Consider the following 24,554-nt stretch of genomic DNA (forward strand, 5'->3'; position numbering starts at 1 on the left):
TCTACAATTTGGCCGAAGCACCAAATATTTGTCCTCTGCATGCCGAATTAAATTTTATAAACAAACATTTTGAACAAAAAATATGCATGCATTAAGATTTTTTTATCCGTTTTTAATTTGTTTAATTTTTTCCCAAAAAAATCATTTGTAAAATTTAATTCAGCACGCTTTAGCCAAATCGTGGTTCAGCACATCCCCAGTCATAAGATAATAGCATGATGGGGGGAGGGTATGTCAGATCCAATTAAATGTCCTAGAAATGCCAAGAACAACATGAATTTTTCTAAAGTTTTTCATCATTTGAGTTTGAAGGTGGGTAAACTTGACTAGGAGATCCTCTGTGGAAAAGGAATGGTGGAATCCACTTTGGTGATAACAAATTAATTTTGGCCTCCATATAGTAAAGACATTATATGATAATAATTTTATTCATTGTTTTCAAGAGAATCAAGATGAGAGTGCAATGGGGTGAAAGTTTGAAGGCTGACTTATCTTTAGAGATGGAATGAATGTGGGCTTGCTTCCATACTTTGGGTAGATGCTAGACTGGCATGGCTAGCATCTACCCAAATACCTTGAATTCTAGCTGAGTAAGCTTACTCAGCTAGAATTAAAGGAGAAGACTTTGCCAAGAATTTTATATCTTAATTGTGCATTATGAATATAAGTCAGCTTAAGACTCATTGATTATAAATTAAAGATACCAAGAAATTGTATACTTGGTTTAATCCTTTATCCAAACAAAGTTTGCACCTGAAGTATTTGAGGACTGGGGCAACTCGTGGTAAAGGTGGTATGACTTCACATCACTTGCCTTAGATTAAACAAAGTATATAATTTCTTGGTATCTTTAATTTATAGTATAACCAAGTGGAAAAACTTTCAACAACTCATTGATTAATATTTGATTAACATTTAACAATTGATAAATGACCCCTGTTATTAGTTATTTTTTAAGAATACAATACAAAAATATATTCAAAATTTTCACAGGTTACAGCCATTATTTGTTTAGTTGACATCCTTAATAGAAATTTTTGTTTTCAGTGAAGGAGGATTTTTCAAAGCTCACTTACTTTTTCCAAAAGAATATCCCTTACGACCTCCAAAGATGAAATTTGTAACAGAAATTTGGCATCCTAATAGTAAGTGATTTTTCATAAGATTACTAACTTTTTTTTAGTAAGACAAAAATAATAAAATATTATATAATGGACAAGACTTATAATGAGCACACATAGGCAATTCAGTTAGGTGGGGAGAGAGCAGACTATGAAATTTAACAAGAATGTCAGTCTTGCTCTTGTTAAATTCTCAAGAAAAATTAAGCATTTCTGTTATTTTCGTAACTTATTTTAATCGTATATCAACAAGTTATAAAATAATGTTGATTAACTAGCTTATATTTTGCTGGATTTCAAACCAACATCTTCAGATCAAAACATGCTACAGTTTACACATGACAATGAGTAAGTGAAACAGTTCAAATTGTAATGGACACAAGATCTATAGTACTAATTTGGCACCCTCTAATGTTGTATAAAAGAAGCAATTACAGTTGCAGAAGAGTTGATCCTAACATGACTGTCTTCCAAATTTTTGGCAGATTAATGCAGTCATACTTGTTAAGGTTAGGAGAATGCTTCATAGCCATATCTCTAAAATTAGAGTCTCTGACCCGTAACAATTTCAGTGTAGTAGATTAGTTTTCTTCCATCTAATCCTATGTAAAGAGGTGTCTAAATCATGATCTGCCAGTCCTGACCTGCCATAATAATGGCAGTGAATGCATTTCTTATGTTTTCCAAAATGGATGTTAATGGATCTTTCTGTTAGCATGTCTTGTGCAGAGGTTTCAGGGTTTTCATCTTTGCAAAAACAGGCAAACATAATACAGTAGAGTCATAAGCTTAGTCATTTTAGCCATATTCCATTCCATGATATTTATGGTTAGCAAAATGTAGTATCAAGAAGCTGAAATTGGAAATGGCACCACAAGAGTGTGTTGAAAAGTTGTGATAATCACCATGAAGGAATTGAGATAGAACCATGTAACTTACACATTATTCTACATATTTCCCACAAAGTAATATACACTTGTTACAACACTGCTGCATCCTTTGCAATCCTCAGAAAAAAAGTCTTTCCCCTTGTTGCACAAACCAGTCCTCATCTGCAGATATGACTTCATCTTCTGTGGTCAGATTTTGTTCCTTTCAAGTGTTTCTTTAAATTCGGGAATAGGAAATAGTCAGGTGGGACCAGGTCTGGCAAATAGGGTGGGTGAAGCAGACATTGAAAGCCCGAGTTGCATATTGTCAGATGTGTTTTACAAGAAGTGTGAGCAGGTGCATTGTCCTCCAAAAGTAACACTCATCTGCTCAGTTTCCTGTGCCGTTTTTCCTTCAATTCCTTCAGAGCTGTTGAATAAACTGCTGCTGTAACAGTTTCACCTTTTTTGAGGTACTTGGTAAGAACTTCGCCATCCATATCCCAAAAGACAATGGTAAGAACTTTCTCTGCTGAATTTTGAGTTCAGAACTTCTTTGGCCCTTTGTGTCTTCACTCCATTGACTGTTGTTTGGTCTCTGAGTCACAGTGATGAAACAGTGTTTCACTGACAGTCACAAGCCAAAATATTTGCACCTGATTTCTCAAAATTACCCAATATCCTTTGAGATGACAGTACACATTCTCTCTTTTGGTTGGCATTCAAACATTTGGAGACCCACTTCTCTGAGAGTTTCTGCATGTCCAGATGTTGGTGATATTCCAAAAATCTTTGACTGATATTCGTCTTTATCAAGGATCATTCACTTCATCAGTGTTTTCAGGTGGGATTGTTGTGGGGGTGCTTAAGGGTCAAAGCTGTATAACTGAGAGGAGACCTCCACATAGCCTTTAAAGGAATGTGGAGAACTGACCTAATGTCCAATCCTCACCTTCTCATGGTGCACCCTGTTAGGTATCTACCAGGATACTGAACGAACGAGGATGGACTAGCAATTTGGGGTCTAGTCGACCAAATTGTATTCTGATTGGTTTAAACCACAATATTAAATGATGGTACAACATGATAGAATTTCATGCCGGCTGGGGCGTCGCCCGGTTAAACAAGGCCCCCGTTGGATTCAGGCCAAATAGAGGCTGTCAGGATCAGATTTTAACTTTACGACAGATAGTTGAGAAATCATGGGAATATAACAAAGATCTGTATTTAAGTTTTGTAGATCTGGAAAAAGCATATGACAAGTTGCCAAGAGACAAGCTATTCAAAACGCTACAGTTGTATGGTGTCAGTGGATCATTATATCAAGCAGTACTTGGTCTTTATTTGAGTTGTAAGTCAGCAGTTAGAATTGAAGGAAGTACAGGAAGATGGTTTAATGTTAAATCTGGTGTCAGACAAGAACGTACATTATCCCCTCTCTTATTCATTATCTATATCGATCACATTATGAAGGAAAGTGGTATTAAACCTGATATCAAAATTGGAAGTGTTAATCTCCAATGCTTGATGCGGATGATGTTATATTTCTAAATAAATCCGCTAGAAGTCCGCAAGATTCCCTGACTAAATTGAATAACTGTTGTGATAGATATGGTATGAAGGTCAGCAATAACAAGACAAAGATAATGAAAATTATCTTTGTCTTGTTATTGAAAGTATTGAAAATATCAGCTGTATTGTGAATTTAGAACCTATAGAACAAGTAAAACATTTCAGCTACTTTGGCATGATTTTTAGTGAAGATGGTAAATTAAATATGGAAATAGACAACAGAATCAACAAAGCTGGTATGGTAGGAAGTCAACTGAATAAATTTATATGGAATAAAAGAGAAATTAGCCAAAACACTAAATTAGCTATATACAAGCCAGTGTTCAAGCCAATTTTAACTTATGGATCTGAGAGCTGGGTCAGAAGTAAAACACTTGACCAAAGACCGGAGACCGCAGATATGAGAGGTCTTAGAAAGATTAGAGGCGTGAACAGATGGCATCAATGGCAATATCATATTAAAAACGAGGATATTAGGAAAGAACTTGACGTTGTCAGCATTCAGGAATGCGTTAGCAGAGCTAATCTCAGGTGGTATGGTCACTTAAACAGAATGGGTGAGGAAAGATTAGCAAAACAAGTGTTCTCTGCCAGGTTGGCAGGAAATAAACCCAGAGGAAGACCAAGATATAGGTGGATTGATATGGTAAAAAGTGCCCTAGAAGATAGAAATATAAGATCTGACATTGTTGTAGCTTTGACATGTAACAGATTGATTTGGCGGAAAATTGTTGGTAGGAGGTTAGTAATGATGTAAATTTTTCATGTCGTACTATCATATCCTGCCCCTTGAGAGTAAATGGCAGGAATTTGATGATGATTGTTGTGGAAGGTCTTCCTGACCTGGGAGCATCTGTTGTCTCATCAGGATGCCCAGTTTTAAATTTGGCCACACATCTGACAACTGTTGAATATGCTGAGTTTCACCGAACTTTGTGAGAGACTTTAGGGTACTGTCTCACAAAGTTCGGTGAAACTCAGTGTGGACTTTTCTTGCAGTACGAAAAACTTGATGATTGCCCATGACACTGTGTCAAAACCTCTGACATGTCTTCTTATATATCCTAAAAGAAAAAGAACATATTTTTACACTTTGATGAAACATGAGAATCAAGGGTGGTTTTAAGATATGTTCTTTCTTGTGGTTATATCAGTTGCTTTAATATCATTTTTGTTCTAGGTGTTTATCAGAACTTTTCAGCCTCCCATCCCTCATGCAAGTCAGCAGGTTCCACTTTTTCAGCACTAAAAATGCCGTAACAAACACACAGTTTCCTGTAAATGCCTATAAAATCTAGCAGTATCATGATGTATCTCTTTCTCTTATGTACTAAAGTATTACTTTATTCTATAAATCAAATTACTATGACAAGACCATGCTTTCTCAATAGAGTATCCTATTCTTGTCATCCTAATTCTATCCTTAACCAACTTTTACAGCACTACCACCACTCCTGCAACACTGATAGGTGTCTATTTTGCTACCTATGCTTGACCTTCATTATATAGCAGAACTCTTTTTCTTGTAGATAAGTTTATATGTTTGTTAGGCATACTTCTAATTTCTTAGGAAATGACAACATAAACTAAATTATTAATTATAAAAACTTTAATCAATAACTATCTATATTTTAGCAGTATTACATTGCCATCTTCAGGGATCACAAAACTTATATGTGCACACAGGCACTCGCAGTAAGAAAATGAAGCTGAAGAAAGGTAACTGAAGTTGGTCCTCGAGTCCTAAAAGTGCCCCTGGCACCCAATTTTCCAAAATCGAGTTGTTTTGGCTGTTGAGCTGATGATCTTAGAATGTAAGCTTCCCAAATTTGGGGCAGTCTCATGCACCCAAATTTGTTGAGGTTTGGGAAGTTTTTCAGAGCCGAGGCTAATTCATGAAATAATATTTCTTACTTGTACTTACTGTGGCATAATAAAGTGGCCTTCCATTGTATTCTATGGTGGGTGTCCAATGCATGGTCAGCAAGTCCTGAGTGGTGTATTGGGGGTACCGGATGTAGTCCTTGTGTTTGGATATCCTGATATTGGCTGTACTGCCTGTTTGACCATAGTAGGACGGTATGCAACTGCAAGGGACCTGGTATACTCCAGGTAGGTCTAGGGCAGTGTTTCCCAACATGGGGGGGGGGGGGAGAATTTAATATTTTGGTGGGCAATTAGAAAATGATGTTGCATTCATCACTTCATCACCGATATATTAAAAAAATTCACTATTGTTGGCAATAAATTGTCGATGTTGCAACCCTGACTTTCTGAGAAAAAAAAATGTACAACACTAGTACAGCAGTCATTATAAATACAGTATCAAGAAAAACTCTCAGAAAAGCAAAATGATGAGTCTATTAGAACTTTATTCAACATAAAAAGAACAATGGCATGGCTTTCTGACAAGGCAGAAATGAAATATTGAACTTCAACTAGCTTTGCAAAGAATTACTTTTCTCCTTTCCCTTTGTCACAATTAGTTGAATGTGGCTTTAGTGCTGTAAATGACTTGTTACTGAAAAAAAGAAATCATCTGGATATCACAAATCATGGAGATTTGAGATTGAAATTGACTAAATTAGTACCTCAAATAAAAACTCTTTGCAGCAGACATCAAGCTCAAGGATCACATTAACTTGGATTTTATTTTCCTGAATTCAGTTCAATTTATGTTTTATAATATACAAATGTAATATAAAATTTATATTCAGTCAAATTAAAAACAGTTTTACCTATGTTCATTTTTTATTTAAAGTACCTATTTATAATATACTTTTTCAGAAAGTATATTATAAATAGACTGTTATGCTAGGGGGGGAGGGGCCATCAAAAACTTTGAGGTGGGCTATGATCCAAAAAACGTTGGGGGGAACACTGGTCTAGGGGAAGTGAATGATCTTTGGTGGAGCGGATAAGAGATGCCAATTTCTAATGTGGTTTGTAACTAGTTGTGAAGACATATTTTCTTAGGATTTTTGTTAGTTTTTTGGATGTATCCAGATATATGGAATGGTGATAGATTTAGAGTTATCTCTTTTATGATGGGGGGAGGTCCACCAAAGATCAGCTACTTCCCATGGACTTACTTGGAGTATACCAGGTCCCTTGCAGTTGCAATACTGTCCTACTATGGCCAAACAGGCAGGACTGCCAAAATCATGTATCCAAACACAAGGACTAAATCTGGTTACAACAGAATATGCTGGAAGAAGGCCACTTTATTACACTGCAACAAGTACGGAAGATTATTTCTTGAATCAGCCTCAGCTCTGAAAAACTTCCCAAACCTCAACAAATTTGGGTGCATGAGGCTTGCACATTTCCTGCATAGGAAATGTGCAAATTTGAGAAGCTTACATTCTAAATCATCAACCCAATGGCCAAGACGACCCAATTTAGCCTGCTGGGGAACACCTTTAGGACTCTAGGACCAATTTCAGTTGCTTTTCTTCAGCCTCATTTGCTTAGTGTGAGTACCTGTATGCATGTGCACATATGATTGTTTTGTGATCCCTGAAGATGGCAATGTAACATTGCCAAAATAGAGGTAGTTGTTAAAGTTTTTATAATTAATAATTTAATTTACATTATGATTTCTTAAAAAATTAGAAGCAGAACTCTTCTCCTCCCTTGGAATCCTGGTAGTTCTGAGACTTAAATTAAGCAGCTTGGTTTTAAATACTGCCTTGCACTTTTTAATAATGTAAGTGCTGATGTCATGGCTGCATTTATGTTGATATCTCTTAAAGTCGTAAATGTTTTGTTTATATCTATTCTTCATGACTGGCTGCTATCACTCTCTTTATGTTATCCTTTACATACAATCGTGTGTAAAATATCTTCATGACTGGCTGCTTGTATATAGAGACTAATGATTCTGCATTAATTGCTGTAGTATCCTGTTATGCAAAGCATGCATCCTTTTGGAGATGTATAATGCTATGCATTATGGGAAGGACCACAACCCAGCCCTTTGTAAATAATAGTCTCCAAAAACAGATCACTCAGATCACTCTAGTTTCACTCTAACCTCATAGTGATTTGAGGGATCACCTGGTTCATTAACTCTCGATCACTCAAAGATACTCAGTGATATACTCAGCACACCTTACCACCGAGCAGAACTGATCTCCCAAGACAGGCATCATCCAAAGGCCCTGATAAAGGCCACATCAGTAGAGGCAATATCACAGGCAATTGTCTGATTGAATGCATTGATTGAGACTACTTCAGCAGGCCCCACATCTGTGGGAAACCACATGAGAGCAAAAAGATCCTGAAGATATACCAAAGTTAAAGTAATGTAGAATTCATATATTTCCCATATATTGGTAGTTATTATTTACTTTATTTAGCGGATGATGATACAACAGTCATGAATACCCTATTTATGGGGATGTACTGAACCCCCCCCCCCCCCCATTTTATCCGGGCTCAGAACTGGCATATAGCCGATGAATCAGGCCTATTCCTGACTGTAATCCATGCATGTGTGTTCACGAGGGCCAGTTTGCCTGTTCTGGGGGTGAAAAACCAGAGTAGTGAAAAGATGTAACACCTTTAATAAATTTAGTCGAATCCTTTATCCAAGTGTAAGCTTTGTGCCTGAAGTATCTTCAGAACTGAGGCAACTTGTGGTAAAGGTGGTCCAAGCTCTCATCACTCCTTGTCTTAGTATCTCCCATAATGCAAAGTACATCTCACTTGCGGAGATGTATAATGCTATGCATTAAGGGAAGGGCCACCACCCAGACCGGTTTCGACCTTTATTGAGGTCTTGTCAGTGGGAGCCAGACCCAGAGGTGGTGATACTAAGGGGGAAGCAATGGAGAAGTCATATTTACCTATACGAGTTGATAAAAGGTGTCTCACTGTATTATTAAAATTACTCTGGATTTAGAGAAAGATGTTGGAAATTTTTTTTCACTTGGTTAGACTATATTAAATTTAGTTGAATCCTTTATCCAAGTGTAAGCAAACAAAGTTTGCACTTGAAGTATCTTCAGGACTGAGGTAACTCGTGGTAAAGATAGACCAAGCTTTCATCACTCCTTGCCTTAGTATCTCCCATAATGCAAAGCGCATCTCCTTGTGGAGATGTATAATGCTATGCATTAAGGAAAGGGCTTGGCTAAAGGAAGGACATGTATAAAGGATTCAACTAAATTTCTTATAGTCTAACCAAGTGAAAAAAAACTTCTAACATTTTTCTCTAAATCCAGAGTAATTTTAATAATAAGGCGAGACACCTTTTGGCAACTCATATAGGTAAATATAACTTCTCCATTGCTTCCACATTAGTATCACCACCTCTGGGTCTGGTTCCCACTGACGAGACCTCAATAAACCGGTGAAAGCCGGTCTGGATAGTGGCCCTTCCTTTAATGCATAGCATTGTACAGCTTTGCAAGGGATGTGCTTTGCATTATGGGAAATACTAAGACAAGGAGCGATGAGAGCTTGGTCCACCTTTACCACGAGTTGCCTCAGTCCTGAAGATACTTAAGGTGCAAACTTTGTTTGCTTACACTTGGATAAAGGATTCAAGTAAATTTATTATAATGTAACAACTTATTATTAAAATACTCTGGATTAGAGTTAGCTTTTGAAAGCTTTTTCACTTCGTTGTAAATTAAAGATGTCAAGAAAGGATATTTTTAATCAGTCCTTTATCCAAGCAGAAACAAAGTTTGCACATGAAGTATTTTCATGACTAAGATACTTGTGTATAAAGACTAATGATTTCACTTTGTTTACTTCCACTGATAACTTTATCATCCTTTATATTTATATATATATAGAGAGAGAGAGTCATTAATTTGTGCACAGTTCTTATTTGCATTAATGTGTATTTGCATTTTATTTTAATATATATTTTCCATTTTCAGTAGAAAAAAATGGAGAGGTGTGCATATCTATTTTGCATGAGCCAGGTGATGATAAATATGGATATGAACAAGCTTCAGAACGTTGGCTGCCTGTTCATACAGTAGAGACAATACTAGTTTCTGTCATTTCATTGCTGGCCGATCCCAATGATGAGTCTCCTGCCAATGTAGATGCAGCTGTAAGTAGCAGTGATCATTTATAGCCTGTTTTTAATTTGAATAACTGTAGACTGTTAAAAATTATGGAATAGGTTTATTAGAAGTGTAATATGTGGGAGCTATTGTTTTCCATTCCAGTTAACAGGAATGGAAAACATGAAAAGTTTTAAGAAGGGAAAATTTTACACATATTCGTCGTCATTTGTATCAAATGTTGTAGAAAAAGAGTAGTCAACATTGTTAGTTCATCATCATCATCATCAAATTCCTTCCATGGGTGTAATTATCATATCCTGTACACCCTCAAGGGGTGTACAGGATATGATAATACTACATGAAAAAATTACATCATTACTAACTCCCTATGTACAATTTTCCTCCAAATCAGTCTGTTACTTTTCAAGACTCCAACATTATCAAATCTTATATTTCTATCGTCTAAGGCATTTTGTACCGTATCAATCCACCTATATCTTGGTCTTCCTCTGGGACATTTTCCTGCCAACCTGGCAGAGAACAATTGTTTTGCTAATCTTTCCTCACCCATTCTATTTAAGTGACCATATCACCTGAGATTAGCTCTGCTAACGCATTCCTGGATATTGACAATGTCAAGTTCTTTCCTGATATCCTTGTTTTTAATATGATATTGCAATTGATGATATCTGTTCACGCCTCTAATCTTTCTCAGGACTCTCATATCTGCAGTCTCTAGTCTTTGGTCCAGTGTTTTACTTCTGACCCAGCTCTCAGATCCATAAGTTAAAATTGGTTTGAACACTGTCTTGTATACAGCTAATTTAGCGTTCCGACTAATTTTTCTCTTATTCCATATGAATTTATTCAATTGACTTCCCACCATACCAGCTTTGCTGATTCTGTTGTCTATTTCTATACTGAATTTACCATCTTCACTAAAAATCGTGCCTAAGTAGCTGAAATGTTTTACTTGTTCCACAGGTTCTCCATTCACAACACAGCTGACATTTTCAATGATTCTGCCTATTTTCATTGTCTTTGTCTTTTTATTGCTGACCTTCATACCATATCTATTACAACAGTTATTCAATTTAGTCAGAGAATCTTGCAGACTTGTAACGGATTTATTTAGAAGTATAACATCATCTGCATAAAGCAAAGAGCTTGACATTAACATCTCCAATTTTGATATCATGTTTAATACCACTTTCCTTCATAATGTAATCCATATAAATAATGAATAACAGAGGGGATAATGTACATCCTTGTCTCACACCAGATTTAACATTAAACCATCTTCCTGTACTTCCTTCAATTCTAATTGCTGACTTACAACTCAAATAAAGACTAAGTATTGCTTGATATAATGCCCCATTGACACCATATAACTGTAGCGTATTGAATAGCTTCTCTCTTGGCACCTTGTCATATGCCTTTTCCAAATTGACAAAAGTTAAATATAGATCTTTGTCATATTCCCATGCTTTCTCGACTATTTGTCGTAAAGTGAAAATCTGATCCTGACAGCCTCTATTTTGCCTGAATCCAGCTTGTTCATCACCCAGCTTTTCTTCCACAATTCTTCTCAGTCGTTTCTCAAGTTTATTTGCATGGATCTTGCCAGGAACACTTAGTAGGGAAATACCTCTGTAATTCTTACATTCAGTTTTATTTACCTTTTTATATATGGGTACTATGAGAGCTCTACTCCAATCATCGGGAATTCGTCCCTCTGTCCAGGCTTCTGAACTATGCAGTGCAGCCACTGTAAGACTCTTATACCACCATACATCAGCATTTCTGGCCGAATATCATCTCCTCCTGCTGCCTTTCCACATTTCAAGCATTTGATGGCTTTGTATGGTTATGTATCCAGGCATGCAGTCAGGATATGTATTCCTGACTGCATGCCTGGTCATTGTTTTTTACCACTGGGCTGTCATCACTGCTTGTTTCATTTAGCAGTTTTTCAAAGTAATTACTCCATACTTCAAGGATATCTTTTTCTCCCGTTTTCATTTCACCTTTATCATCTCTAACTCCTTTTACAGCACTCTTTCCTTCATTCCTAAGCTTCTTCAACAACCTCCAGAATATTTTGCCACCTTCTTGATATTTATTTTCTATATTCTTGCCAAAGTCCTCCCATGACTTTTGTTTAGCTAGTTTTACACAGTATTTAGCAATCTTGCATTTGTCTCTATATTCTTTAAGAGCACAAGCTGACTTATTTGCCAGCAACTTTTGATATGCTTTCTTCTTTTCCTTCACTGCCTCTTTAACTTCCTGTGTCCACCATGGAGTTCTAATTTTTCTATCCTTGCAGACAACTTCACCACATACCTCTCAAGCTGAATCAATCAGGGCTTTCTTCAAGGCTTGCCACTAAATCTCCAAGGTTTGATTCCTATTCTCAAACTCTTACATTTTTTCTTCAGTATTCTTTGTGTATTTTAGTCTACAGTTCACATCTGAGAGCTGCTCAACTTTTATTCGCTTTAAAACTTTCTTACATGTTTTTCTTTTCAAAATGAAATTCAATTTTATCCTACTCAAGACTAAATAGTGATCACTTCTGATTTCAAATCCTCTGTACACTCTGGTTGGTGTCCTGCACCAGAGAGAAAACATCATTATCAACAATAACATAGTCAATGAGACTTTTCTTATTCCTTGCCTCTTCTCTCCATGTGAATTTGTGCACATTTTTATGTTGGAACATGGTGTTAGTAATAACCAGTCCATGTCCTGAGCAGAAATCCAACAGATATTTGCCATTATTATTAGCTTTGCTCTTTTCTCCAAATTTTCCCAAAATATTGTTTTTATGTCTCGCAATCATTTCCTACTCTGCTATTTAGATCCCCAACAAGGACCAACTTTTCCTTTTTCATTGTGTCAGTTGCTTTTTCTAAAGCCTCAAAAAATTCCTCCACTTCTACCTTAGTAGAACCTTCTGTGGGACCATAGGCACAAATAAGTCTCATTGTGCAGTTCCCCATTCTTATATTTGCCTACATTAGTCTACTTGAGACTGCCTGCCATTCAAGAAGAGTAGCCTCATGTTTTGTGTTGAATACTATGGCTACTCCTTCTTTTCCTTGATTGTCATTGCCTGAATATAACATTTTGTATTTATTGCTCAGAAAGATCTCACCAGTTTTTGTCTTTTTTGTTTCAATCACCCATATTATGTCAATCTGGTACTTATCTAATTCCTCAGCTAGCTCCATTTCTTTGCCATTCAGGCTTCTTATGTTGTTAGTACCGATCTTTATCTCTGGTGATGTTGAGTTGGGGTGTGTTTTCAGATTTGTTCCAGTAGCTGACTTTTCGCTGTTCGCTCTGATTCCCTGGCAAAAACAACGGGGGGCCTTGTTTAACCGGGCGACGCCCCAGCCGGCATGAAATTTTGTCATGTTGTACCATCATTTTTTATTTTGGTTTAACCAATAAGAATTCAATTTGGTTGGCTAAATCCCAAATTGCCAGCCCATCCTCGTTCGTTCAGTATCCAAGTAGATACCGAACAGGGTGCACCACGAGAAGGTGAGGATTGGACATTAGTCAGAAGCCCTTTTCAGTTCTCCGCATTCCTTTAAAGGCTATGTGGAGGTCTCCTCTCAGTTATACAGCTTTGACCCTTAAGCACCCCAGTATTATTAGTTTTCTCCTTGATATTAGGCTTTCCTTAGATTGTTTGGTAATAAATATAAGCAACATTTTCTTGTTGCATAGGTGTTTCAGCATTTTCCTTCATCTTATTTCAAATAAAATGAAAGAAAATGGCTGCATATTTGTTTATCTTATCTGAATAAAAGTAAGATAAATGAGCAATTTTTATCAATTTACGGACTTCTGCAGAATCAATAAACTCAACCAGCATTGTACGTATCATTATACTGAACTAACAACACACCATGAGCAAGTCATTTTGCTTACATACCCTTCTTGACGAGCACCTCTGTAGTTCATTTACATGAATATGTAACATTTGTCCTTTAATTTGGTAAGACCTTGGTTCATATCCCATCTAGAATTTAAGTTGCCTTCTCAACAGGTTTCCTTCTTAGGGTCTCTTTCTAATTAAGCAATATCAAAGGAGTGGGGATTGAGATTCTGTAGCTCCGTTGGTATAGGCGACTTTTGGTCGGAAAGACATGGGTTCGATTCCTGTCTATGACGTGAGGAACCTTCGGGTCCCTTTCCACTAAAAGTGAGTTATCCAGTCTCATATGGAGGGAGATGGGTTTTTCTCTCCGAAACTCAGTTTTTTTGTCCTTCGGAACAGGCAAACTGGCCAGTAGAACACCCAAGACGAGAATACTTAGGGGTTGTAGGGGTAACCACCTTATCCTTGTTTTACATTTAGGAAATCCAAGGCTACTTGGAAGGCTGTGAGCACTTAAGTGCCTGTTAGAACCACTGATGGATGGATGGATGGAAAGGAGTGGGGAATACCAATTGCAGTAACAGCTCATAAAAAACTTAGATGTGCTCCCACATTTTATTGTTATTGTGAAAGGAAAATTTTAAAAGTGGGTACTAAGGAGCCGATTACTTCTCAACAAGCTGTAAGTACTTATAGTGCATCAAATCAGTTATCTTTATAATTAAAAATCAGCCACACATTAGCACCTGCTATGCCTACTGTGTGAAGTAAAGATGGTGGCAATAAAGGTCAATGATGAAAGAGCACCTTGAGTCTCATCAGCATAGCTCTGCTGATCGCCAACAAACCCAATAACAATATAAAGTGCCACAGCTGTAAAATTGATGTTACTGATAAAATAGGGTATATTGTATGATTTCTATTGCCGCTGGCTGCATGCGTCCTGTGCAAAAGTAGATGAATTGGCACACAAGCTATTTATTGACCTCAACCAGCTCTTTTTCTGTTCACTGTGCCTCCCTTCCATAAAACGACTTCTGAACTTAGGTAAATGAGTCAAAAACCTCGGACAACATCTTAATACTACGATCAAAACCTTCTCTTCCAAAATCTGAATGCTAGAAGCTAAGCTCGTGCTACTTTATGATCAGTGCTGTAACACAAGTGCACCCTTGCCCGTTAATGAACTCCATGACTTAATCGCATTGATGGTAGACAACTCGATTGAGGCCAAAAACAAGAGATCCAACCATTATTTTGAACTTTCTGATGGAAAATGGTAAATCACTAAAAGAAGACATCAGCAAATTAGCAGAAGGATGCAGCTTCAATTCTAGAAATATCAGGTGCCATCGTTTCAGACCCATAAATAAAAGAAAAGACAGAATGAACTTTCCACATCTTGTGCAAGTGACTTGTGACGGGCACATCCAAATTAATAACAAGTTCAAGGACACTTGTCCCCAATCGTGTATATCTGTTCAACCTAACTTAACATTCACCTAAATAGAACAATGACGTCATCTTACTAGAAGAAAAGCACTAAAATGGAGACAATAGTTGGATCATTGACTACAAACAAGTTAAATAATAAAAAAAATCAAGTGACATCACTAGTAGCCACAATAGAGACTAGTATACATGGAACTTCCCATAGAAAAAATAGATACTTCTGTAACCACTGAATGTAAATTAACCTCCCTACCGGCCAATGTGGTTGAAATACTGACACCAAATTGCACTTCTTATCCATGTTATTCAATGGGTTTTAGGGCTTCGTATCCAGATTTATCTCAACGTCTATGGACGTTGTGGCCGGTTGAGGGGGTTAAATACAATTGACCTGACACATCAGTTGAAGTACTAAACATTTTTCCAGACAAAAAGATGGACACTAGTTGTCCATTCTTTCCAAAATTAGTTGATAAACTTAAGCCAGATAATAGTAAGCCCTCAATTGGATAAATTGACAAGCCAGAAAAATAGGAAAATTCTTACAGCAAAACTGTCATGGATTCCAACAAAATATCAGTATTTTGCAGTTTGAGGCTACATTGTGATTAGTCTGTGAATTTAGAGCTTGTGTAAAATTGGTGATTTTTTATCTGTATTTTTGTATTTTGCCCTTAGAGAATTAGTGCTTTATAGTACTTTAGTGTAGATTTTCGTGTATTTGTGTTTTTTAATACATCTTTGTTAAAATATTTCAATAATAAATATAGTTTAAAGGCTCAAAGCTGTATAACTGAAAGAAGACCTCCACATAGCCTTCAAAGGAATGCAGAGAACCGACCAGGGCTGATGACCTAATGTCCAATCCTCACCTTCTTGTGGTGCACCCTGTTAGGTATCTACCTGGATACTGAACGGACGAGGATAGGCTGGAAATTTGAGATTTAGCCAACCAAATTGTATTGTTATTGGCTTAAACCAAAATTTCAATATGTGAGAATTACAGAGGCATTTCATTATTGAGTGTTCCTGGTAAGTTATATGCAATATACTTGAGAAACGGTTGAGAAGGATTGTGGAAGAGAAGCTTGGTGAAGAACAAGCAGGATTCGGGCCATATAGAGGCTGTCAGGTTCAGATTTTCACTTTACGACAGATAGTTGAGAAATCATGGGAATATAACAAAGTTCTGTATTTAAGTTTTGTAGATCTGAAAAAGGTATATGATAAGATGCCAAGAGAAAAGCTATTCCAAAAACTACAGTTATTTGGTGTTAATGGGGCTGTATATCAAGCAATTCTTAGTCTTTATTTGAGTTGTAAGTCAGCAGTTAGAATTGAAGGAAGTACAAGATGGTTTAATGTTAAATCTGGTGTCAGACAAGAATGTACATTATCTCCTCTGTTATTCATTATCTATATGGATCACATTATGAAGGAAAGTGGTATTAAACCTGATATCAAAATTGGAAGTGTTAAGCTCCAATGCTTTATGCGGATGATATTATACTTCTAAATAAATCCATTAGAAGTCTGCAAGATTCCCTAACTAAATTGAATAACTGTTGTAATAGATATGGTATGAAGGTTGGCATTAAAAAGACAAAGACAATGAAAATAGGCAGAAACATTGAAAATGTCAACTGCATTGTGAGTGGAGAACTTATAGAACAAGTAAAACATTTCAGCTACTTAGGCAAGATTTTTAGTTAAAATGGTAAGTTGAATATGGAAATAGACAACAGAATCAACTAAGCTGGTATGGTAGGAAGTAAACTAAATAAATTTATATGGAATAAGAGAGAAATTAGTCAAAACACTAAATTAGCTGTATACAAGACAGTGTTTAAATCAGTTTTAACTTATGGATCTGAGAGCTGGGTTACAAGTAAAACACTTGACCAAAGACTAGAGACTGCAGATACGAGAGTCCTGAGAAAGATTAGGGGCATGAACAGATGCCATTTATGGCAATATCATATTAAAAACGAGGATATTAGGAAAGAACTTGATATTGTCAACATCCAGGAATGCATTAGCAGAGCTAATCTCAGGTGGTATGGTCACTTAAGCAGAATGGGAGAGGAAAGATTAGCAAAACAAGTGTTCTCTGCCTAAGGTTGGCGGGAAAAAGACCGAGAGGAAGACCAAGATATAGGTGGATTGATACATCAAAAAGTGCCAAAAAAAGACAGAATTATTATTAAGACCTGATAATATTGGAGTCTTGACATTTTACAGCTGATTTGAAGGAAAATTGTAGATAAGAAGTTAGTAATGATGTAAATTTTTCATGCACTATCATATCCTGTACACCCCTTGAGGGTGTATATCAGGAATTTGATGATATAGTTTAAAATGGTGTCAAAAACGCACAAGAAACGCAATGCTAAGAAGAGCAGAAAAGTTGGACAAGATGGTTTTGCCCCACTAAGGAGGTTATTGGAAATGAATTAACCTCCAAAATAGTGAAATTAAAGAAAATTATAAGAGAGACAATGTAGGAATTACAGAAAGTCAAGAGGTGTTGAATTAACATAGGGAGAAATAGAAAACAAAGCAGCAAAAATAAGAAACAACAAAGCGTAGAATCAGATAAGTCCATAAGTAAGGAAAATCAGTTAATTAATGTTCTTTGTCTAAAGAAGGATGTTATTTGGTATGGCGACTTTATCATAAAACATGCTGTTGATGAGTGAGTTATAACTTCAAGTTTTCCAGGAGCAAAAATTAAAAATATAACACAAGCAATTCAAAAACAAAAAAGAAAAGTAAACAAAAATTGTACTAGGTACTAATGACTTAACTAATGATAAGTTCACTATGAGAGAGGACATGAAAGGGTTGTTAGAAGAGAGTGAGAAAGTGAAAAGTAAGTATATTACCTCAATATGATAAAAATGAATTAAGAAGAAGGGCTATAATGGCAAATGATTTGATGTGTAAGCTATGTAGAAAGAATGGATGTGTGGAGGGAAGATTAGATTTGTATAAGAGAGGCTGCCTATACCTGAATGCATTTGGTATCAGGAGTCTTGAAAAACTGATAACTGGTATGAGACCTAACACAGAGAGTCAGGGAAACTAAATTATAATGGGAGGAATTGCAAGAATACAAGTGTAAGAACGATGATGTTATATAATTGTGCTAATGATGGGAATGGGCACATGGAAATGATTACCAGGAGAGAACAATTTTGATTTTGTATTTGTCTGGTTCAGTCCCATCAAATGTGTGCAAAGATGTCTGCATGTATAAGAGGCACTAGAGAAGAATAAAGATGTGCAAGTTGTCCAGCCATGTTGATTCTCGTAGACAAGCTTATACGTTGGTTATGCATTATTAAAACACTTAAGGAATTGAACAACGTAGTTAAGGATATAAATTAAATTAAACTTTAATAAATATTTTCCGATATTTCGGCAATGTCACATTGCCATCTTCTAAAGGAACTTACAAAAAGGCACGTGCACGTAGGCACTACAAACACAGTAACTGGGAATGAAGAGCTGAGGCTATTGTTCTCCTAAAAGTCCTGATGGTGCCCTCTAGCGGGCTAAGTAGGTGTTCTTGGCCGTTGGGCTGAAGGTCTGCTGATGTAAGCCTCCCAAATTTGGGGCAGTCGCATACAACCAAATTTGTTGAGGTTTGGAGAATTTCTTAGGGCTGAGGCTGATTCCATAAATAGTCTTTCGTATTTGTATTTGCTACAGTGTATTACTGTAGCTTTCTTCCACCGTATTCTGTGGCGTGTATCCAGAGCGTGGTCCGCAAGACCAGAATGGCTATACTTGTGAAACCGGATGTAGTCCTTGTGTTCAGAAATTCTGATATTCGCTGTCCTGCCTGTTTGGCCAAAGTAAAACAGATTACAACTGCAAGGGACCTGGTATACACCAGGTAGGTCTAGGGGAAGTGGTTGGTCTTTAGTGGAGCGGATAAGGGATGCCAATTTTCTGTAAGGTTTGTAACAGGAGGTCAGGTCATGCTTTTTTAAGATTTTGGTGATCTTTTCCGAGGTGCCTCGGATGTAGGGAATGGGGATGGATTTAGAGTAATCCTTGTTGTGGAGGGGATCTGTGGTTTGTAGGTTCTAATATTTTTTGGACTTTTTGGGGGGGTAGCCATTGGCTGAGAAAGTGTTGAGGATGTGATTTAGTTCAGTGTTTAGGGCCAAGTCGTTTGAACAGGTCGTTTGAATATAAAGCTCTACAGGAAATGAAAAATAATAAAGAAATAGTTATCACCAAAGCGGATAAGGGAAATGCAACGGTAGTCCTTAACCTAAAGGACTACACAGGTAAGCTAAATGCTCTTCTCTTAGATCGGGCTACTTACCTCCCCATCAATTACAATCCCACCAACTCTCAAATTAGAAAACTTCACAGGCTCCTTAAGATAGTCACTTCTTGGCCTGTAGAAGTTACCAACAGATTAAAGCCATTTAACTCTATACCCCCCCGTATTTACGGACTCCCAAAAATACATAAAGAAAATGTGCCATTACGTCCCATAGTGGATGGCATTGATTCCCCCACATACAAATTAGCTAAACATTTGGCCAAAGAGCTCACACACTATACTGGCAACACACCATCACACATAAAAAACTCAGCCCATTTCAAAGCCAGCATAGAAAACCTTACACTCCAACATACTGACATAATGGTCGGCTTTGACGTCTCCTCTTTATTCACAAATGTCCCACTCAAGGAAACTCTAGAGCTAATCCAAGCTAAATTTTCTCCCGATATCTCGGCCTTATTTCAGTTCACAATGAACTCAGGCTATTTCGTTTGGCAAGGAAAATTCTACAAACAAATAGAGGGGACAGCCATAGGTTCACCACTCTCCCCACCCTTGGCCAATTTCTTTATGGAGACCTTTGAAGAAAAAGCCTTAGCCTCTGCCCCACAATAAACAACCATATGGCTTCGCTACGTTGATGATGTGTTCGCTATTTGGCCACATGGCTCTGAAACACTTCTCTCCTTCTTAACACACTTAAACAACCAACATCCCAGAATCAAATTCACCCTGGAAAAAGAGGAAAAAAACAGCCTCCCTTTCCTAGACACACTAGTCACCCGCCAGCCCAATGGAACCTTGGTTTTCTCAGTTTACAGAAAACCCACCCATACAGGCAGATACATTCACCAACAATCCCACCCCCTCACAACAATATGGAGTAGTGAAAACACTATACAACAGGGCCAAACTAATCTGTTCAAACGACTTGGCCCTAAACACTGAACTAAATCACATCCTCAACACTTTCTCAGCCAATGGCTACCCCCCAAAAAAAATCCAAAAAATATTAGAACCTACAAACCACAGATCCCCTCCCCCCCTCCACAACAAGGATTACTCTAAATCCATCACCATTTCCTACATCTGAGGCACCTCGGAAAAGATTACCAAAATCTTAAAAAAGCATGACCTGACCTCCTGTTACAAACCTTACAGAAAATTGGCATCCCTTATCCACTCCACTAAAGACCAACCACTTCCCCTAGACCTACCTGGTGTATACCAGGTCCCTTGCAGTTGTAATCTGTCTTACTTTGGCCAAACAGGCAGGACAGCGAATATCAGAATTTCTGAACACAAGGACTACATCCGGTTTCACAAGTATAGCCATTCTGGTCTTGCGGACCACGCTCTGGATACACGCCACAGAATACGGTGGAAGAAAGCTACAGTAATACACTGTAGCAAATACAAATACGAAAGACTATTTATGGAATCAGCCTCAGCCCTAAGAAATTCTCCAAACCTCAACAAATTTGGTTGTATGCGACTGCCCCAAATTTGGGAGGCTTACATCAGCAGACCTTCAGCCCAACGGCCAAGAGCACCTACTTAGCCCGCTAGAGGGCACCATCAGGACTTTTAGGAGAACAATAGCCTCAGCTCTTCATTCCCAGTTACTGTGTTTGTAGTGCCTACGTGCACTTGCCTTTTTGTAAGTTCCTTTAGAAGATGGCAATGTGACATTGCCGAAATATCGGAAAATATTTATTAAAGTTTAATTTAATTTATATCCTTAACTACGTTGTTCAATTCCTTAAGTGTTTTAATAGTCCAGCCATGTTATTCAGACTGCAGACATGATTATATAAAAGAACATGCAGGTATATTATTATTGTCCATACACAAATGCTAGGAATATCGGAAATAAAGGGGTAGAGTTTGTTGCCTTGATCAGTTGGGACATTATCCAAGCCATATTGCCGAGAAGAGAGTATTCCCTAAGGCTCTATCTCAAGCATGACACTCTTTTCCATTAAAGTGAACTCAGTCACTGAACACCTTCATCCCACAGTGGTCCGTGCTCTATATGTTAATGATGTCACAATTTATTGTCATTCTTGTAAGTTGAGGGTTATCGAAAGACAACTTCAACTAGCAGTTGATCATATCCCTTCTAGGGTCCTTAGTGATGGGTTCATGTTTTCAGCAAAAAAGAAAAAGTGTCTGTATACACTTCTTTCAGAAATGCACTCTTCAACCAGACTCAGAATATGGTACACGCTATTATCGCTATTGTAACAGAAGCCAAGTTCTTAGGACTTATTTTTGACAGAAAGCTTGTATTCCTTAAAAAACAGCTAAGGGAAATGCACAAAAGAGCACTGAATATCTTTCTTCCCCTGTTCCAGATTGCAGTGCTGATCAGTGTTCCTTACTTTACTTTACAAGTGCACTATAAGTGAACTTATAGTGCACTTGTTTGCTCAGAGCTTGATTATGGGTCTGAAGTCTATGTTTATGCAAGGGAGAGTACTATGCAATGGTTGCATCCTATACAACATCATTATGATATAAAGAATAACTATTGATGCATTTTGCACCTCTCCCATTGAACGTCTCTCTGTCAAAGCCAATGATCCCTCTATCAGTTTGATGTAAACAGTTGTCACTTAGCCATACCCTAAAAACAAAGTGAGATGTCTAAGCATCTCACTTGAACTAGCATCCTCCTCCCCTACATTGGGAAGTTCAATATTATACACTTACGTTGCCATTCACCCATTTGGAAGATTATACAAGCTGTTAATTTAACTGCACTGAACATAATGGTATTCCTGTATGGCAAAAGTTTTCACTCCAACATACAGCTTCTCACTGTGCCAGCTAAAGGAGGTTCATATTACATCATTAGTCTACCTGCATGCATGTAATGCATTTATATCACTCTGATTTCTTACTTGTCAGTACTGGCAGTTAGAAATCTGAGACTTCTCTTGGTTGTACCTTATGGGGTGTTCTACAATTATTGTATCAGATGAGGACCCTAATTGTGATGTCTCATTACTGGGTATCCAATCCAGCCAATGTGGCTGGATTGCAGACACAGGTGCTATGTCGTATACTTTTCCTGTGTACTGGAGAATAACAGAGTAAATAGCATGTGCATCCTTGTCTTAACATTCGATTTTAAATCAAACCACTTTCTGATATTCTAAGTTCTGACTGCTGATTTAAATTCAATTATTGTTGAAATATTACTCTATATGATGTCCTCTTTAAATAATATAATTATAGGATTTTAAATAGCTTTCCTCATGACCTTATCATATTTCTTTGCCAGATCTAAGAATTTAAAAATTTAAGAACCAAACATTTAAAAATTCTTGTTACATGTCTATGATTTCTCAATTATTTGTAAGATCTGGGTCTCTTGATCAAGTATAATAATCAGGACTTGAATCCAACTTGCATTTCTAGTTGGTCTCACTTCTCCTATATTTGCATAAATCTTACCTGGAGCACTCAGCAAAATTCCTTGGCAATGTTTACAGTTTTATTTCCCCTTTTATAGATGGGTATTTGAAAGCTGTACTCCAAGCATTGGAGTACAGCTTTCAAATATTCATCTTTTGATGAGATCTTTGCAACTGATAAGTATTTAATTTGTTAGTGTCTTTTAACTTTCTGAAATTCCATTTCTACTGCTGTGTTAGACAATAGACACAATTCTGGATTTAAAATTCTCTGAATGATATTATTGTCTTTAGAATGATCAAAACAAGATGCCAATATGTCCTTGCATTAAATTGACTCATTTCTATACTTTTCTGACATTTACTATAATCATTTTCTGATGTGTTCTACCCTTGATGTGTGTATAGCATAGTACAGTGGGTGCCTGCTTATTCTGATATCAACATAGCAATCTTCCTTTATTATGGCTAAAAGCATTATCAAATCAGTGCATCGAATCCTCAGAATTCCCATGCCATAAAGTGAGTGTCTGCTTAATATGATAGTGCTTATTATGACATCCACATTGTAACAATTTTTCTTCTGGAACACATTAAGAAAATTGCAGTCATATCACTCAACTGATTTTCCAAGCCTTTTTTAAATTTCCATTTTAAATCAGTGAAGTGTGATGTCTTACTCACAAGCATATGCTTGGGAATAGAGTAAAGCATTTAATTCACAAAGTGTTATGCCATGAAATAAATATTAAACAGAAATATCTACTTGATATATTTTTTGCATGCCTGCCAAATTTTGACCCACTTTTGGCATGTTTATGTATTAGTCAGTGGTCTATTTTTGTTTCCAATTCCATCCATTTTTCTTCTGGTTGAGTCCCCCTGATAAGGGCTTCAGGCAATTTTTGTAGTCGGCTTGCCATTCCTCTGCTGCCCCTCTAGGGTTGTTTTATGTGTATAGAACTGTGTGTTCACAGGGCCAGTTTGCCTGTTCTGAGGGAAATAAACTTGAGTTTCCAGGAGAAAGAAAAAACACTCTATCTCCATATGAGACTGGCAATTCATAAGACCTAATAAAGGTTCCTCATGTTGTAGACAAGATTTGAACCTGGGTCGTTTCGACCAAAGGGCTTGTCTACACCAACTAAGCTACAAAGGCTCTTTTTTTGTTTCCAGTTAGTCAGAGTAAAAGAAGAAATCTCGAGTTTTTCATGTGGTCTCAAGTAACATAACTAGATATATTGTCTATATAGCACCAAAGTGAAAAGGAGTTCCAATAAGACAATTCTGTGGTCATATGTATGACACTTGGTCAAGAGATTGCACGCTTAGAGTACAGTGCAGTACAATGCATAGTGGTCATCTGTGAAAGATTATTATTAATAGTAAGGACTTGCAAAACATGCACAAAACTCTATAAAAGTGATTAAGCTAAGACAGAAAAATTTAATGCTTCTTGAAACAAAAGTGTTGAAGTGGTTTGGAGATAGATATGAAAATGATTCAAATGTGTTAGCAGAAATTTGAAAGAAAATGTAGACTATATTTATTATTATTATTATTATTACGGGCATCTCCATGGAGTCAGTAGACTCATCGTGGGAGACCCAAACTATCAAAACAATATCTATCATATCTGTTCTTGAATTCATTTACAAACGAAGAACTCACAACTGAGTCAGGCAATGCATTCCACTCATTCACCACCCTCCAGGCAAAAAACCTCATTCTCACACCCTTGTTAACCACACTTTTCCTTAATTTCCAGGGATGACCTCTTGTTCTTCCATCACTATCACACAGCTGAAACATTTCACCTGCATCAACCTTATAAAAACCTTTTAGTAATTTAAATGTTTCTATCATATCCCCCTCTCCTCCGCCTATC

General features: G+C 37.0%; 1 protein-coding gene across 2 annotated transcripts in view; it reads left to right on the top strand.

The window, feature by feature from the left end:
* LOC150107101 (ubiquitin-conjugating enzyme E2 G1-like) overlaps positions 1 to 24,554 on the top strand; it is a 182,470-nt gene that overhangs the window by 74,220 nt on the left and 83,696 nt on the right. Inside the window, exons 3-4 of one of the 2 annotated variants that reach the window (XM_090391001.1) lie at positions 1,048 to 1,145; positions 9,457 to 9,635. In XM_090391001.1, the coding sequence (XP_090247127.1) occupies positions 1,048 to 1,145; positions 9,457 to 9,635 (277 nt within the window). The remainder of the gene's footprint in view (positions 1 to 1,047; positions 1,146 to 9,456; positions 9,636 to 24,554) is intronic. The other variant, XM_090391002.1, reaches the window with a different exon arrangement.

The sequence above is a fragment of the Typopeltis vanoorti genome, chromosome 4 (assembly GCF_054136105.1).
Source record: "Typopeltis vanoorti isolate ZY-2024b chromosome 4, IOZ_Tvanoo_1.0, whole genome shotgun sequence".
Lineage (NCBI taxonomy): Eukaryota > Metazoa > Arthropoda > Arachnida > Uropygi > Thelyphonidae > Typopeltis > Typopeltis vanoorti.